General features: G+C 43.1%; 1 protein-coding gene across 1 annotated transcript in view; it reads right to left on the reverse strand.

Moving 5' to 3' along the window:
- LOC126144128 (hemocyanin-like) overlaps positions 1-19,727 on the reverse strand; it is a 51,881-nt gene that overhangs the window by 15,792 nt on the left and 16,362 nt on the right. Inside the window, exons 5-9 of the mRNA XM_049915472.1 lie at positions 18,569-18,797; positions 15,635-15,637; positions 9,916-10,077; positions 2,592-2,720; positions 1,930-2,082 (exon numbers count right to left, since the gene is read on the reverse strand). Coding sequence (XP_049771429.1) covers positions 1,930-2,082; positions 2,592-2,720; positions 9,916-10,077; positions 15,635-15,637; positions 18,569-18,797 — 676 coding nt within the window. The remainder of the gene's footprint in view (positions 1-1,929; positions 2,083-2,591; positions 2,721-9,915; positions 10,078-15,634; positions 15,638-18,568; positions 18,798-19,727) is intronic.

Below are 19,727 nucleotides of genomic sequence, written 5' to 3' on the forward strand. Positions count from 1 at the left end.
ACTCCGCTTAGAGGCGTAGGTTGAGTTGCATAATGGAGAAGGAAAATCCTTCTGAAGCGGACAAACAGGTGATTTTTAAGGACGTATAGTGGGCAGGAGGATGCTGCTATGAGAAAGAAATCTGTAGGGCCTCCGTTCAAGGTGCCATCCACTCTGTTGAACTGTTTATACTAAGTTGAAGCACTGCAGAAGTGAGCGAAATGAAACTGAACTAAGCACGTCTGCTTATATGTATTACTACTAGAACAGTACACACATAAAATCATACTTACAGCTTTCATACGCTCTTACTCATAGTACTGAGGAACTTGTTTGGATGAAGCTCAGGTGTAAAGTGCACCGATATGTCTCATTAGCTTTCGATGCAAATTCCACGTGTTTCATGAAGTCCAGAAACTGGGAAGTGATGGATTTGCTTCCTTCGAGGATGTCTAGAATACTTTTTTAATATGTCCAGCAGGAGTATTTTCGGAACTTGGTACTGAAATGGTCATTAAATAATGGGGCAAAATGTAACATTGAGCCCACATCTACAGCATTAATGAAAGCCATAAAAACTGAAATAGCCAGAACAAGGTGGTGGAACAAGAATTGACAGAACCTTCTTACGATTAAGAAAATGGTACATAAACCAGTCAGCCCTAAGTCAAACATACGATGACAGTGCGTGTATACAACAGCTTTACACGTGTAACGTAATGTTTCCTGGCCTCGAGAATTGCCTATAATCTTATCGGTTTAAAATACCACACGAGATTTGTTTCTCCAAGTACTCCAAAACATTTCTGAGGCGCTGTAATTGAAATTGCAGGTTATTGTATTGTATTGTATGTTAACCGAGGGCCTAGAAACGACGGAGAGGCTCTGTCCCCGCCGCAGCCGCAGTGGTCCGCAACCCCACGACGACTACCGCAGTCCACTTCACCCCTCCGGCGCCCCACACCGAACCCAGGGTTACTGTGCGGTTCGGCCCCCGGTGGACCCCCCAGGCAACGTCTCACACCAGACGAGTGTAACCCCTATGTTTGCGTGGTAGAGTAAGGGGTGGTGTACGCGTACGTGGAGAACTTGTTTGCACAGCAATCGCCGACATAGTATAGCTGAGGCGGAATAAGGGGAACTGGTCCACATTCGCCGAGGCAGATGGAAAACTGCCTAAAAACCATCCAACCTCGACACTAGTCCGCCGGGCGGATTCGTGCCGGGGACCAGGTGTTCCTTCCAAATCCGGAATGCCGTGGGTTAGACAGCACGGCTAACCGGGCGGGAAATTGCAGGTTAAGTTTAAGAGATGTTCAACAATGATCATTTACTGGCATTGAGCACTGCAGCCACATCTGACACGTATCCTTTTGTCCAAGTGTCATCAGCAGGAGAAATTAGCAACGCGTTAAAGGAAATGCCGATACACAATAAATACATTTAAGTAATTTAGAATTTATTAATTTATGACTCTATACTCTAAACGAAGCAAGATGGAATTAATTTGAACTTCCATGTACAAGATTTCATTACTTTCATAACTTTATATAAACGGGATTTTTCTTTTTATACCGCCAGTTTGATAAATGCTCCCTTCTTGGACCGCATGCGGGCCGCAGGTTGGAGACCCGTGGCCTATGATGGGACTCTGGTGATCCACGAGTACAGTGTACATATCATTCATATTCAGAATGGTCGAAGCTAAACGGGTAGAATAGTTTGCGTTAACGCGCTAGATAATCCCTAAAAAAAAAGAAAAATCAGTCGGCTTCAAGCTAGTGTACGTAAGTTACTGCATGTGTTCGGGCCTTCTTCTGCTTGCATAACTCCACTGTTGAAAACTTAGCTCACTTTCATTTCAATCGTCTAAGAGAATCCGAAAATCGAAGGCCTGTTGTTGGGCAAACAGGCGCAACTACCTGCAGCAGCTCTTCTCAGTTTACGCACCTTGATGTCGACTTCCGTCTTGTAGTCGGACTCCACAGCGTTGCCGAGATCGACGTGAGTCTCGTCGAAGTAGGTGACCAGCAGGTTGGGGACGCTGGCCTTGCACGTGCCCACCACTTTGACCGCTTCCACTTGGACGCCTGGGAAGTTCAGCTGAAACGCAAAGAGCAAAGAGTGCAGCAGGTCCTGAAGGTTGTGGCCAAGTGTTATCTTTCATATTTTGCTCTGTACGAAATGCTGTCGTGGACCACACGAATAAATTTTACGCAGAGGGTGGCTGGAGAATTGATAGAGTTAAAGCTTGAAATTTACATGACGTAGCTAAATAAACAAACACAGGAAAGGAGATCCAAAATAAACAAGGAAGAAACTGTAATTACAGGCTCAGCTGTGGAACAGGAGTGCATGCTTCGGATCACGGGTGCCAGGTTTACAAAGCCCATCCAGTACAAATTTACAAACACTTACTTGGTACACGAAGGAAATCAATTGTTATCAAGTTATACTCCAATAACTTCAATATCAACGTCTCGTATTACCACTTTTGTAAATTTTATCCAATCACTTAAAGCATTACAAACAACCCGTGTAGTGAATATGCAATGACGTGCAATCATTTCATCCAAGGAGGAGAGCTGGCGACTAAGTGGGGGCTGCCTTACCTCTTCTCGCCTGTAGGGCTGCAGGCGGTTCTTGTGCTCGTAGAACAGGTTGTCGATGTGCTTGTGTAGCCGGAAGAAGGCGGGGTCCCTGGTGGCTGTTTCGAAGTGCTCCATCACGCCGGGCGGCATCTGTCGATAGGACAGGAGTTACTCCACTTGTAAACACACGAACTCAACAGTGGCGTTTATAGCACTCTTTCCTCAGAATAAGGATCAACCGTATTTGAGTCATAATTTCAGATTTTTAGAAAAGTACAGTTCAGTAACAAGTATGTAGCTGTTTTTGCGGTCTTCGGCCGGAGACTGGTTTCACGTAGCGCTCCCTGCTACTCTATCGTCCTCAAACTTCTTCATCTGTGTATAACTGCTGCAACCTAGGTCCATTTGAACTCCCTTACAGTGTTCATGCCTAGGTCTTTCTCAGCAAATTTTTCATTCTGCCTCTACCCGCACACATTTCCTCCATTACCAAGTTAACTATTCCTTGATACCTCAAGATGGGTCCTGTCAGCCGATCGTTCCTCTAGTCAAGATGTGCCCTTCATTTACTTTTCCCCGTTTCTGTTCAGTGCCTCCTCATTGATTATTCAAAAAATCAAATGGTTCAAATGGCTCTGAGCACTATGGGACTCAACTGCTGTGGTCATAAGTCCCCTAGAACTTAGAACTACTTAAACCTAACTAACCTAAGGACAGCACACAACACCCAGCCATGACGAGGCAGAGAAAATCCCTGACCCCGCCGGGAATCGAACCCGGGAACCCGGGCGTGGGAAGCGAGAACGCTACCGCACGACCACGAGATGCGGGCAATTGATTATTCTATCAACCCATTGAATCTTAGGCATTTTTCTGTAGCAATATGTTTAAAAGTTTCTATTCTCTTCTTATCTGAACTGCTTATGGTAAATGTTTCACTTCTGGTTGAGGCACCCCGTCAGACACATTCGCATTAGATGTTAAAAAATCCCTTTTTTACAAAAATGCTTTTCTTGCTGTTAACAGAGAGCATTTTACGGCTTGCCTACTTCGGCAAATACCTAAATACTAAAACTCATTTACTACTTTTCGCGTCTCATTTCCTAAGCTAATTTTCGTAACATCGCTTACTTAATTCTACTACATTCCATTACTCTTGTTTTACTTTTGTTGTGTTCATCCTATTATCTTTCTTAATGATTCTATTCACTCAGTTAACAGCGCATTCAAGTCATTTGCTGTCTCTGACAGAATTACGAAGTCATCCACAAATCTTAAGGCTTTTATTTTTATCCCCGAACTTTAATCTTTCGAAATTTCTCCTTTTTGCTCAATTGCTTGCTCAATGTACAAACTGAATTACCTAGCCCCGTTCCAATATTGCTTTCCTTTCATGACCCTCGACTCTTATAACTACCGTCTGGCTGCTATACAAGTTGTAAGTAGCCTTTTGTTCGTTTCACTCCCGGAATTTTATGCGCCATCCCCTTCCCCGTCCCCTCACCTTCAGAATTAAAAACCCTTTATACAGTGCAGAAAAAGTACCGACACACCACAGTTAGTTGCAATGACCAGTATTTATTGGTAAAGATAAGCATGTATATTAAATATTAGTGCATAAAGAATGGTACATGACCAAGTAACGCCGCTAATACAATGAACCATAATAAACATAATCGCAAATGCATTGTGACCCAAACTCCACCAGCAAAATTTCGGATTTTCTTCAGGGATATCGTCAGAGCTTTCTAGTAACAGGTAGATGTCATTACCCACCACGGATCGTTACAGTTTAATAATGTAGTTAAGGCTTATTATGATTGTTATCCTCATTAGATATGTAATACATTCACAACAGAGCCAAAGCATGTAACTTTCCTTCACAGTGTAGCTAATTAGCATACCTACAAGAATGATAATTTGTGCTTTGGGTCCTTATGGAAGAGAATATCAAAGAAATCGGTGCGGCAGCTTTTCGCAAATGTTCGTACGTACAGTATATGGGTGCCGCACTGATGAAGCTGGTTCACTGCAAGATCAGCAGATGTCAGGATCGTGCATACATGCTACAGTCTCAAAATCGACGACGGTGTGCTTTAGTCCCTTATGGTTCTCAGTGCCCCATTTGTTTGTACTGAATGTCTGTACAGTCGCTGTATTAAGCATCGATATCATATAGATCTGTGTTCCTACAGACAGCAGAACCATCCGCGAGCAGCCTTAACGTGCTTCTAACTTGAGTCACCGGAACAGTGATTTAAATCTTGAACAGAATACAGAACACTGTGGTGACAGAAGTCGTGGGATACCTTTTTATATCGTGTCGGACCTACTTTTTCCCAGCGTACTGCAGGAACTCAACGTGGTGTGGACACAACAAATCTTTGGAAGTCCCCTGCAATAGTAGTGAGCCATTCTGCCTCTATAGCTGTCCGTAATTGCGAAAGTGTAGCCGGTGCAGCACTTTGCGCACGAACTGACCTCTCGATTATGCACCATAAATGTTTGATGGGATTCATGACGGACGATCTGTGCGTCCATATTATTCGCTCGAAGTGTCCATAATATTCTTGGAACCAGTCGCGGACAATTGTGGCCCGGTGACATGGTACATTGTCACCCATAAGAAAATTCCCGTTTTTTGGGAAAAAGAAGTCCGTGAATGGCTGGAAATTTTCTCCAAGTAGGCGAACGTAACCATTTCCAATCAGCGATCGGTTCAGTTGGACCAAATAACCCTTTAAATTCCATTTAAACACAACCCACACCAATATGGAGACACCACGAGCTTGCAAAGTGAGTTGTTGACACAACTTGGCTCCATGGCTTCGTGTGGTCTGCTCCACACTCGAACCCTACCATCAGATCTTATCAACCGAAATCGGGACTCATCTGATCAGAAAACGGTTTTCCCGTCATCTAGGGTCCAACCGATATGGTCACGAGCTCAGCAAAAATACCACTGGCGATGTGCTGTTAGAGAAGGCACTCTTGTCGGCCACCTGCTGCCATAGCCCATTAACGCCACGTTTCGCCGCTCTGTCCTAACGGATAGGTTCGTCGTACGTCCCACATGGATTCCTGCGGTTATTTCACGCAGTGTTGCTTGTCTATTAGCACTGACAACTCTACGAAAAAGCCGCTGCTGTCGGTACTTAAGTGAAGACCGTCGGTAATGCCTGACATTTGGTATTCTCCACATAGCTCTGGCACTGTGGATACTGAAATATTGAATTTCCTAACGGTTTCCCAAATGGAATGTCCAATGTGTCTAGCTCCAACTACCACTCCGCATTCAGTCTGTTAATTCCCGTCTTGTGGCCATAACCAGTGCATAAACCTATTCACATCAGTCATCTGAGTAGGAATGACAGCTGCGCTAGTGCACTATCTTTTTAAAGCTTGTGTACGTAATACCAGTGCCATCTGTATATGTGCGTTCTGCATTCCCATGACATTTGTTATCTCAGTGTAATACTGCCCTGTGCAGCTCTAACAATTTCTTTTACATCTGCCGATTTCGGGTAGAACGGTGCATTGAACTCTGCTAGGAATTCGTAAATATGTGACAAATTTCATAGTTTATCTATAGATTTCTTCTTGGTGCAGCATCTTATCTTGTCAACATCCATTTCAATACAATTTTATTATGTATAGCATTGTTAGAAGGCGGACTAGTCATTAGAATGAATGAAAACGAGCAAGGCAAACAGCGATCTAAGTTAAGTAAAGGTGTGATAGCCGTAGTATAGTCTGGTGTCAAAAATTAAAGCAAAAAGCCGCTGTTTCTTCGTCCTGTGTCAAATTCACGATATAATAGTACAAATTGTCAACCAGATGTCCGTACGACCGTGTTTTGCACGGAGGAAGAAAATGGCGTGTGAAGAGGACCTCCCGTCGGGTAGACCATTCGCCAGGTGCAAGTCTTTCGATTTGACGCCACTTCGGCGACTTGCACGTCGATGAGGATGAAATGATGATGATTAGGACAACACAACACCCAGTCCCTGAGCGGAGAAAATCTCGGACCCGGCCGGGAATCGAATCCGGGCCCTTAGGATTGACAGCCTGTCGCGCTGACCACTCAGCTACCGGGGGCGGACTGCACGGAGGAAAGCAATTCGGTCATGGGCAACCATGGGAACGGTGACGTTAGGGCGCCTATGAAACGAGGTAGTATTTGCCGGGTAGCCCTTCATCCACAATCCCTGTGTACACAGTCACTAATGTTGCAGTATAGCACAGAGAAGATGTCTGCCAGACTCTCTGCGGTGGAGGGACAGAGAAAGAAAGGAAGTAGGACAGACGCAAACTGATATGGCCCGATGGTTTGGTGTGAATTGTTCTGTTATTTGTCGGATGTGGCGACAGTGAATACATACCGAAACTGTGTGCCGAAGACCAGGGCATGGCCAACCACGTGTGACTTCAGAAGAGAGCATCGTTATTTGGCTAGAAGGGCATGACGGTACGGTCTTACTACTGCACGGCAGCTGGCATCTGACCTCACAGCATCTACTGGACGTGTTGTATCGAGGCAAACCAGAGAAGGTTTCAGCAGAGGGGCCTTTATTGTCGGACAGCTGCTGTATGTCTACCTCTGACGCGTCTTCACAGGAGGGAACATCTAGAGCGAAGTCATCAGCATGCCACCAGTGCGGTCGAACAGAGGGCCAATGTTGTTTTCACAGATTAGTCCCGATTTAGTCTAGAGAGTGGTTCTCAATGGATTCGCATCTGGAGTGAACGTGGAACACGATTTCGGGAGCCAAACGTTGTGGAAAGAGACCGATATCGAGGAGGTTCCCTAATGGTGTGGGCAGGGATTATGTTGACCACTCGAACATCTCTTCATGAAATTGTACGGGTGAGTCGGCAAGGATTAACTGCTGTCAGGTAGCGTGACGAAATATTGGGTCGTAATGTGCGGTTGTTGCGAGATGCTGTAGTTCCAGATTTCGTATTGATGCACGATAATGCTCGATCTCACAGAGCAGTCATAGTTGATGTTTTCTTGGAAACGGAAGATACTGCACGCATTTCGTAGCCTCCTCACTCTCCCAATTTGAATTCCGTAGAGCATGTCTGGGATGGCCTAGGGAGACGGCTTGCATCACAGCATTCACCATCGAAAGAATGGGTCCAGCTCTGCAGGAAGAATGGCCGTTATTGCCTCAACGTGAGACTGATGACATTATTCACAGCACGTCCCTTCGTCGTCAGGCCTGTATTGGTGCCATAGGTGGTCACACCCCATACTGAGCACATTAACGAGTTGTCGAAATGTGTGTGCAAATCCGTTAATTTGGAAAAAACGAACAATGTTTACCGTTACACATGTTGTAGTTGTTAAGTTCATCTACATCTACATCTACATCCATACTGTGGTGTCACCGCCAGACACCACACTTGCTAGGTGGTAGCCTTTAAATCGGCCGCGGTCCGTTAGTATACGTCGGACCCGCGTGTCGCCACTATCAGTGATTGCAGACCGAGCGCCGCCACACGGCAGGTCTAGAGAGACTCACTAGCACTCGTCCCAGTTGTACAGCCGACTTTGCTAGAGATGGTTCACTGACAAATTACGCTCTCATTTGCCGAGACGATAGTTAGCATAGCCTTCAGCTACGTCATTTGCTACGACCTAGCAAGGCGCCATTATCATTTGCTATTTATCTTGTGATGCATGTACCGTCAGATCGAAGTTCAACAATTATGGATTAAAGTTAAGTATTCCAACAGCTACGACCTTTTTTGCTAAAGTCTAACTTCCTTAAATGTTCCAGACCTCACGCCAGCCTGCGTGAGCTTAAAGCGTGCCTTTCGGCTACCAATCATAGTGGCTTGGCTGTCTTGCCAAGTCACAACACATACTCCGCAAGCCACCTGACGGTGTGTGGCGGAGGGCACTTCGAGTAACTCTATCGGTTCTCCCTTCTATTCCAGTCTCGTATTGTTCGTGGAAAGAAAGATTCTCGGTATGCCTCTGTGTGGTCTGTAATCTCTCTGATTTTATCCTCATGGTCTCTTCGCGAGATATACGTAGGAGGGAGCAATAAACTGCTTTACTCCTCGGTGAAGGTATGTTCTTGAAACTTCAACAAAACCACGTACGGTGCTACTATGCGTCTCTCCTGCAGAGTCTTCCACTGGAGTTTATCTATCATCTCCGCAACGCTCTCGCGATTACTAAATGATCCTGTAACGTAGACTGCTGCTCTCCGTTGGATCTTCTGTATCTCTTCTATCAACCCTATCTGGGTACGGATCCCACACCGGTGAGCAGTGTTCAAGTAGTGGGCGAACAAGTGTACTGTAACCTACTTCCTTTGTTTTCGGATTGCATTTCCTTAGGATTCTTCCAGTGAATCTCAGTCTGGAATCTGCTTTACCGATGATTAATTTTATATAGTCATTCCATTTTAAATCACTCCTAATGCCTACTCCTAGATAATTTATGGAATTAACTGCTTCCAGTAGCTGACCTGCTATATTGTAGCTAAATGATAATGTAGCTTTCTTTCTGTGTAATCGCAGCACATTAGACTTCTCTACATTGAGATTCAATTGCCATTCCCTGCACCTGCACCTGCACCTGCACCTGCAATTCGTAGCAGATCCTCCTGCATTTCAGTACAATTTTCCATTGTTACAACCTCTCGATATACTACAGCATCATCAGCAAAAAGCCTCAGTGAACTTCCGACGTTATCCACAAGGTCATTTATATATATTGTGAATAGCAACGGTCCTACGACACTCTCCTGCGGCACACCTGAAATCACTCTTACTTCGGAAGACTTTTCTCGATTGAGAATGACATGCTGCGTTCTGACATCTAGGAACTCTTCAATCCACACAATTGGTCTGATAGTCCATATGCTCTTACTTTGTTCATTAAACGACTGTGGTGAACTGTATCAAACGCCCTGCGGAAGTCAAGAAACACGTCATCTACCTGGATTCCCGTGTCTATGGCCCTCTGAGTCTGGTGGACGAATAGCGCGAGCTGGGTTTCACACGATCGTCTTTTTCGAGACCCATGCTGATTCCTACAGAGTAGTTCTGTATTATTTACGTTGTTTCCACTTTACTAATAACTGTTTATACCGTTTTGTGGCAAAATAAACGCAATCTTGCAAAATGTACGTTTGTTGCTTTCTTTTTGAACACCACTGTATTTTAATACAGTGGAAGGAAACCAGTTCTCCTGCATTACAAAGATAGCTAGAGGAAATGAATACGCCGATAAGTGAAAGAGTCATATATGTTACAAATGGTACTCTGAAGCGAGAATACAGCTAAGTAAAAACAGAAGCCGTGGCGACGGGACGTGCAGACTCACCCCGTAGCGCTGGTCGGGGTCGACGATCTTGGAGAGCAGCACGTGGGCATCGTTGTGCAGCTGGCCGTAGTACAGTGGGTTCACGCTGTGTCTGGACGACTCGATGATCTCACCCAGCACGTTGATACCATCCGTCTCGTTCAGATACAGCACCCCCGTCGGCTAGGGCACAAGAAAAGTGACATCAACTCACACGTCGGCGAAAGCAGCTACATCTGATGACCACTCTGCAATTCACACTTAAATCACTTCATAAAAGCAAATCTTCCGGTCCAGACTGCATACCAGGTAGGTTCCTTCTAGAGTATCCTGATGCAATAGCTCCGTATTTAACAATCATATACAACAGTTCGCTCGACGAAAGATCCGTACCCAAAGACTGGAACGTTGCACAGATCACACCAATATTCAAGGAAGGTAGTAGGAGTAATCTACTAAATTACAGGCCCGCATCGTTAACGTCGATATGCAGCAGGGTTTCCGAACATATATTGTGTTCGACCGTTATGAATTACGTAGAAGAAACGGTCTATTGACACACAGATTTAGATAACATCGGTTTTGTATCTCTTTAGTCACACAAAGTGTTTAGTGCTATTGACAAGGAATTTCGAATTGATTTCGTAGTCCCAGACTGCCAGAAGGCTTTTGACACTGTACCTCGCAAGCGGCTTGTTATCAAATTGCGTGCTTATCCAGTTCTGTGACTAGATTCGTGATTTCCTGTCAGAGACGTAACAGATCGTAGTGACTGACGGAAAGTCATCGAGTATAACAGAAGCGATTTCTAGCGATCCCCAAGTTAGTGTTATAACCAGTCTCTTCTTCCTTCTACACATGAACGATTTGGGAGACGAACTGAGCAGCCGTCTTAGATTGTTTGTAGATGATGCTACCGTTTACCGTCTAGTAAAGTCATCAAAAGATCAAAACAAACTGCAACAGGATTTACAAAAGATATCTGTTTGGTACGAAAATTGGCAACTGATTCTGAATAACGAAAAGTGTGAGATCATCCATATGATTGCTAAAAGGAATCCGTCAAACTTCGGTTACCCGATAAACCAAATCTAAAGGACCTAAATTCAACTAAATACCTAGAAACTACAATTACGGGCAACTGAAATTGGAAGGAACACAGAAAACGTTGTGGGGAAGGCGAACTAAATAGTGCGATTTATAGGCAGAGCACTTAGAAGATGCAACAGATCTACTAAAGAGACTGCCAACACTACGCTTGTTCGTCCTCTTTTGGAGTAACGCTGCGTGGTCTGGGATTCTTACCAGATAGTATTAACGCAATACATCGAGAAAGTTCAAAGAACAGAAGCACGTTTTGTTTTATGGAGAAGGAGGGGAGAGAGTGTCACGCACATGATAGAGGATTTGGGGTGGACATCATTGAAACAAAGGTGTTTCTCGTTGCGGCGGATCTTCCTACGAAATTTCAATCACCAACTTTCTCCTCCAAATGCGAAGATATTTCGTTAACGGCGACCTATATAGGTAGAAACGATCATCATAATAAAATGAGGGAAATCAGAACTCTAACGGAAAGAAATAGGTGTTCGTTTCTTCTGCGCGCTGTTCGAGAGTGATATAATAGAGAATTATTGTGAAGGTGGTTCGATAAACCCTCTGACAGACACTTAAGTGTGATTTTCAGAGTATCCATGTACACGTAGATGAAAGGTCTGGCATAGGGTTTACAGAACCATTATCAGACTATTTCTCTACCGCTCCACTCTCGAATAGCACTTGCTCTAAATGAAAACGTAAATATTTCCGTGTGAGTAACGATTTCTCTTATTACGGTCGCTATTTCTCGATATGTGTGTGAGAACCACAAAAATATTATCACATTCGGAGGAGAAAGCTGGTGATTAAAATTTCCTGAAAAGATCTCGCCGCAATGAAAAACGCCTCTACTTGAATGATTATGCCCCCAATTAGCACACCGTATCCGTGACACTCTCTCCCCTATTTCGTGAAAAAGTTAAACGAACTGCCCTTCTTTGAACTTCATTGGTTTTTCCGTCAATCGTATCTCAAGACAAGTGTCTGTAGTAGATTAATTGTATCTTCTGAGAGTTTTGCCAATAAAACACTACTATGTTTCACCTTCCTCAGAACATTTTTTATAGAATGGCGGCAATTCAAGTTATATTTGTGTGATGCACCGTGTAATCGAAATTTAAAGGATTTATTTTAGTACTCACGCGCAGAATTTCGCATTTGGTATTGTTAGGATCAACTGAGTGAATTGAGTCATTTTGAAAATCGTTTTGATCTTCTGATGACTTTACTAGACAGTAAACGATAACTTCATTTCAAGCAATGTAAGGCGGCTGCTCAGATTGTGTTCTCAATCGTTTGTATAGATTAGCAATAGCATAGGTCCTATAACAATTCCTTCAAGAACCATAGATATCAGTTCTGATTCGCTCAGAGGCTTTCTGTCATTTACTACGAACTGTGACCTTTCTGACAGAAAATCATGGATCCAGTTGTGCAAATGAGACGATACTCCATAGACAGACAATTTGATTAGAAACTCCTTCTGAGACACTGGGCAAACGCCTTCTGGAAATCTGGAAATGTAGAATCAAAGTGAAATCCCCTATTGGTAGCACTCATTACCTCGTGTATATTAAGAGCTAGTTGCCTTTCATGAGAAAGATATTTTCTGATTGTTTGCTGGTTATGTGTCATTAGATCGTTTCCTTGGAGGTATTTCATAATACTCGAACACAATATATGTAGCAAAATCGTAGGGCAATTCGATAACTATTAGGAGTTCTTCAGTACATCGAGATAAGGACCTCGACAGCTATACATGCTTGGAAAGTCCAACGTCAATGCAGTTCCCATCTGAAGAACGTAAAAATTAAGAACGAAATACGAAGAACACATTTATAGGTGCGTTTATCTGTCTGTCTCTCTCTTTCTCCCTATCACTCACTCACAGACACACACACGCACACACACACACACACACACACACACACACACACAGCTTCACACTGCTAGAAAGGAATGAATATTACGTACCTATGTCCCGTCTGAAATAAGGGTTAGGGACGTAGCACAGAGAAGGGAAAGTGCCTAAATCGACTAAGGAAAAAAAAAGGAAAAACACACAGAACATAAATCTCCTTAATTACGGTTGGGATTGGATCTCTACCGTCCCGATTCATGCCTCATTAACGTTTGCGCACGGTGTACCGAGAGAACCGTTCATAAGCCTGATACTTCTTAGAGTGTGAAACACATTCTAAGTTGAACGATTAATTGATAAACGAGAAACTGGACCCATGTGTCAGATTACTAACAATCATGTATACGCCGTCCACTAGACCACGTACTTCATTAAATTTGCTATGAACGCGCGACTTGTTTGTCTCTGTAGTTTGTACCCAGAAGTAACCTCATAATGGGGAAAAAAGTGTGATCTTACACACAACGTAATAACCGAGCAATGCATTTGCAAACATCGCCTCAGCAATTTCCTAGGAAATCAAAGTCTCTTGATTCACTATGTAATATGTGTACTTGGAATGTTTTATTGTACAAATTACATTGTTGACTCCACGAAATGTGAGTAAGAGGTACCGTTGTTTAACGAAATTCATTTCACATTTCACAGTTTCATTAAATCTCAAAGCAGTGTTTTCAGATTCCACATTAAATCAACGTGACAATTTAAATCCTCATATAGGATTGCGTTAATTCTTTATGGGCCATGGCCTCCTAAAGTTTATCGGAAAGCGAAAAGCATTCAGCTGCAATGAAACAATCGCGCAGATGGACGTTTCTGCTTTACAGTTTTTCAGCGGTTGGAGGTGATAAATTATTTCGCCAGGCCGAATGAAAATGATCATATCACAGCGCCCGGGAAACTGCAACAGCCTTTTTCATGCAATCCTTATTTCAGGTTCCGTAATTTCCGTCGAGTAAGAAACAGTAATTTGATTACTTTTGCTTCGTATGGGTACTCCAGTCACTATGACTGCTTCAATAAAGCAGTATTAGTACCTTCGTATTAACTCTCCTTCATTAATATAAATAGAAAGCTACTATAATTACGAATGTTTTAGAGTCGATATCTTTGATAAAGGTTTGCTAAATAGCCCGAATTACTTAGCAGTTCTGGCTCCGACTTTCTAATTGCAAATTGGTATCACTGTAATTTTGATAGAGACCTTGGAAGGCCTATGGAAGGTTGTGAAATAACGTAGCATGTTTGCCAAGCATTTTTCTCAACACCTTCATAATTTTTAAATGAACGCTATTAATAACTTTCAATTATTTAATAAATATTTTTCTGTGTCATTGTACTGCAACATTATGTTTATACTTGCTTGCATGAGGTGATGAATTTTAGCTCTGGAAATGTACAACAGTGTTTGACTTCTCAGGCAACACTTGTCGCCTCGCAATCTCAAGCAGAACTGGTCAGTGACATCGCTTCTTCAAAATCTTACTAAGACGTAATCTGACGGTTTACTAAGTGGGACCTACGATCAACACCTTTTTTCTGGTGCTTAATGCAAATTTACGGCAAAAGTCAAAACTTAAATTAGCTCTTGATATGGCAGTAGGAGGATCGATCTCACGTCTTCCATAAATACTCATCTATTTGTCAAACCCGACTTATTAACTTCAGAAAAATTCTAATACTGAACAGTAACTTGTCATTTTATACATGATGATTTTTCCACTGTGTACAAACTCTAGGGATTGATCGATGAGACGATATGGAGCAAAGGTCTAATGAACTTATATTCGGAAATACATGGAATTTATTCAATCATACATTGTTTAAGAGACTGCGGTCTAATAAGCGCTGTACGATGCAGCCGCAGTTACATTATGTATTGAAAATGGTTTCCATGTGCCCCAACGTATGTGTGTACGCTCCTTAGCATGTTCTGTCTCACAACGTTCACATTGACCAGGATGCATCGGAACAGTGTCAAAGGCAACATAAATACGTTGTTCCAGTGTTTCCACATCTGGAATAGTTTCTGCATGCATGATACTTTTGAGATGTGGCCATAACTAGGAATCGCACGGGTTGAGATGTGTTGCAGCCATGTAACATTTAGAATCATCAACGGCACTTTCTCCAGCAGTGAAGGCAAAGGCACCCGCAAGAAACGCCGATAGTTCCGGCCTGTTAGGCGATGTGAAAGGAAGACTGGTTCCAAAATACCGCCGCCAATTACCCCGGTCCACGCATTCCAGCTGCACCGATGCTGGTGATTCGCTGTCACCATATCACGGGGTTCTGCGTACCATCCCACAGATGACTGTCATGGAAGCTGAAGACACCACTTCGCGTAAAGGCGGCCTCATCTGTGAATAGGATGGATGACACAAACCCGGGAACCATGGTTGTTGGTGAAGAAAGCAGTGACAAAACTGCTCCCGAAGTGAGAAGTCTGTAGCTAGTAAACCCTGCACACGCTGTAAGTGATAATATTCCACACGGTCATCTGGCTTACTCTGCACTGGCGAGCCTAGTGCCTGGTACTGATACGGCGGTCGTCTTCCACAGTGTTAATCACATTTTCCTCCAAGTCTGGTGTCCGAGCACTTTGGGTGCGTCCTTCATGACTTCCTGCTTCGTGAACGTCCTGTCTCAGACAAAGGGCGAAACACTATCGAAGACATTGAATCCTCTGGTTGTTGTCGGCGGGGATAGATCTCGCGATACAACCTTGCTGCCCGCCGCCAGTTGTCATTTGCCTTTCCGTAAGTAAACGCTCTGTCGGCACGCTCTGGATTCGAATACGGACCCATTGTGTACAACGCTGTATCACATCCACTGCACAGCGAGTCAGCAAGAGAAGTGAATCGGACACAACGTTACCAATTACTATGGCAGGAGAGGGCGCTACGGCATGACGTGTGTGGAACAATACCACCCTCTAGGAGGTAACCATGTATACTGTGACTGTGACTGCGTGGTACAGAGCGTACTAGACCGCAGTCTCTGAAACAAAGTATGATTGAATAAATGTTCTCTAGCATCGAAACCATGCATTTCCGGATGTAAGTTCATTAGACCAATTTTGTTCCGTATTCTTTCGCCGATCAGTCTCTTGAGTTCGTACACGGTGGAAAAAATCACACTGTATGCGAACTGCATTTGTTCGGTCGTATTGCCGTCTGTTACTTTATATTTATTGAACGTATTTTAATTCCGTCTTTGCAACTACTATGGTGACAAAAATATGCATTTTTTGTAGTTCCAGGGACGGAATTAAAATATGTTCAATAAATATTTACTTTTACGTCCTCAGATCGTAAAAATAGAGTTAAAGACATAAATATTTTCCATAAATGTAGAGAATAATGAAAACAAAGAAATCTGATGTAGCATCAGTTTTATCTATTTTCTGGTGTCACAACTGATGTCTCAGACACTCTCATCTGTTATATTCATTAACCTACGATCGTAGAATGTAAAAATTCATATCCACAAAAATTCATATCCATACGTCCATATACCGTTTAAGTCAGTGTCTCGAATAAATTACTTTGTCGGAACCAATTCCAGTCAGAGTCAAAACGGATCAACACTTAATACCCATGTACCAAAGTTCTCTGCCAGTTTGGCAGGAAACATACCACGAAATGCTTCTTGACAAAACAGATAGAAAATGGAACAGAAAATCATAGGCTCTCCCTGGTTGTAGACTGAAATTTTACGGTAAAAATTGCGAAGAGAAGAAAAATGGATTTCTCATTTTTTTAAGTGCTTATTCTCAGCAGGGGGCAGCATCGATTAGAAAGGTGGTATCTGTCTTCGTAAGCTTCATTATGTATTCACACAGTTAGCTTCATTTTTGATCACTAAGTATAAAGTGAAATTAACAACAACGGACGAGGAATAAACGTGTGTTAATTTTTCTCTTTAACCGCACCCTTCCCATTGATCGTTTCAAACCTAAGATCCGACTGAGTCTAGAAGACACGTTCACAAGACAGGAAACTCAGTGTGTTCACTGTCAGCATCTCTTAATATGAAATCCTCTGCATACTGACAGAAATATTAATCTGTTCCATCAGTGAAGTTGGGGATGTAATAACTGCAAAGTTTGAGATGTTTCAGAAGGATTGCTCGGGAAGCACAGTGGGAGCGCAACAAGGCGCCGTTACGTTCTGGGCTCTTCGATTTTCTTCATACTTATGGAACTAGAAGGTCAGTGCACGGCTATCAATTTTTAAAGCAGTATGTCGCTGTTCTCGTTTGAAGATACGGAGGTTTCCGAGCGTTGTTATGTATAGAACTTTTGTAATTTATTAACGTAGTCGCTGTTGGCTGTCTAGCGCGATGTTAGTTCACTGCTGGAGTCGAATCTCGCTACTTGCCAACTCCTTTTTGCTTTTATTTAACTTCTTTAGTTATTATGAAATGGAAACGCTAATTAACAAATATTGATCAAACTGTTTTAAAAGAAATACATCATTTTATTTTTAACTAACAACCGCATGAAGAGAAATTAGAATTTAATGCATACATGTGAAATTTCGTAGTGTTAAATGAAAAAATTATGTACATCAGTAATATGATTTGTATACTACAGCAACCCGGTTGCAACAAGATTTAACTTGACCTGCTTTCGACACCGACTATGGGTGTTTTCATCAGCAAAACCAAAAATAGTTATATCTAAAAACAGATTTACGAACAAAATGCTCTCGTCATATAAAATAACTTCTTAAATTCATATTTAAAACAATATAAAAATTACAGGTATTGGAACTGACGTAACAATGGCACTTGCCAGTAAAAATTATAGCTACATGTGTAGCACGCTGTATGCCGATGGACTGAACTGCCACAAAATGATTTTAAGAAGTTATTTTATATGCCGAGAGCAGTTTGCTTGTAAATCTTTTTTCATCTGTCACTACATGTAATTGATTTTGTTTTTACTGATGAAGACACCCGTAGTCGGTGTCGAAACCAGGTCAGTTACATCTTCTTGCAACTGGTTAGCTGTATTATACAAATCACGTTCTTGTACGTCTGCTGGCTCACAGCCATGTTTAAAATTGTGCATTAATAGTACTGTTGACTGGCTATAAATGAAGGAGTTTTTATTTTATGGTTGATTTGAACCAAATTTTAGTTTTTTGCGAATATTCGTATTTTCATGCAATCAGTAATTTAAACTAATAAGATATTAATTCTATATTTTTGTTTAACATTTTGCCCAACGGCCTTGCCACGTTCTCGTCCGACCAACGAAGTTAAGCAACGTTGGGCTCGGTTAGTCCTTGGATGGGTGACAGTCCGGGGAAAACGAGATGCCAGGGGCTGATGGAAATGCAAGTGGCCGAAGCGGCGTCCAATTGACAGAGTTTCTCCAGGCCGGTGTGTCACACGGCATTATTATTATTAACATTTTATACCACAATAAATATACAATTTTAAAAAAGGGATTAAAAAAGGTCGCTTCTAGCGAGATTCGAAACAGCGACTTCGCGATTAGTAGACTTATTACGTTATACACTTATTTGCAGGAGACTATGTCACCTTACGAATATAGTGCACTGAACGGAGCTCCGAAACTTCCAAAGACGATCCTCTTTTACATCACAGCATAGACTATAGAGCGTGTCCCGTGTCCGTTCTTACCGTTCTGACGAATCCGGCAGCGATGGCGTCCCGGATGCGGTCCTCGTAGGCCTGCATGCTGGAGATGCGCAGCCAGGGCAGGTCGCGGAAGCTGACGCGGTCGGGCCGCATGGGGAACTCCTGGCCGTTCTCGTACATGGCGCCGGGCGCGAAGCCCTCCTCGATCTGCTGGTACCAGCCCAGCGGCCGCACCGGCGGCAGGTCATTCGACAGCCGCTCGGCGTCGAATCTGCACCACAAAGAGTTCTCTCTGTCACTTTGCCTCACGGCCGGCGAGTTTCTGGAGGTCCACTTTCTTTCATGTCCGGTGCCACAGCCACAAATTTATTGAAAGTCCATTCCGTTTCTCACCGTGGCTGTTACACAATCATATGATCACCTGAACTTGGTAATGTGTCGCTTGCAAATTTCGAATCAAACCGTGTAGAGCAATGTTCAGAGCAATGTGTTACAGGGTGTTTAAAAGAAGTGTCGCATATTCCTATAGGATGTAGTATGCGTCAAAACTAAAAGAAAATTCCTATAATGATACATCCGGAAACCAATATTTGCTGAGATATGAGCCAAAGTGTCCTCTAATACACATCTGTCTGCTATGTGGAAGCAGATACTATAGGCAGTGCTGGATGTGTTTACTACCTATCCTGACACATCCTTCAGCTCTTTTCACAGTGAACTATGCACTGCTTTCAAATACACCTAACTCCACTGGGATTGCCTCACGTGCATTGGTCACACACTCCTGCAACTTCAGTCCCCTTGTCAATGGTTTTGGACGTATACCAACGCCTTTAAATGTCGCCGTAGCCGGAAATCTAACGGATTCACGTCCGGTGAACGAGAAAACAATGCTACTGGACCTCGTAGACCAATCCGTCACCCATGAAACGTTGCGTCCAGGTACTATCACACGAACCGTAGAAAATGGGGTGGTGTTTCACCATGAATAAATCGCAGTCGCTGACTTTCCGCAAAGGTAACGTTCTCCAACAGCGTGGTGATTCATCGCGTAGAAATCAGTGATACATAGCACCTGATAATCTTTTTGTTGAAGTTTATGGCCCCATCAGCCCGTCATCGAAAATTCCTGTCGTCCACAGCTCGCGATCCAGTTGCACCGGCACGGTAGCTCAGCGTGTTCGGTGAGACGGTTAGCTGC

This window comes from Schistocerca cancellata, chromosome 2 (genome assembly GCF_023864275.1).
Source record: "Schistocerca cancellata isolate TAMUIC-IGC-003103 chromosome 2, iqSchCanc2.1, whole genome shotgun sequence".
Classification (NCBI taxonomy): domain Eukaryota; kingdom Metazoa; phylum Arthropoda; class Insecta; order Orthoptera; family Acrididae; genus Schistocerca; species Schistocerca cancellata.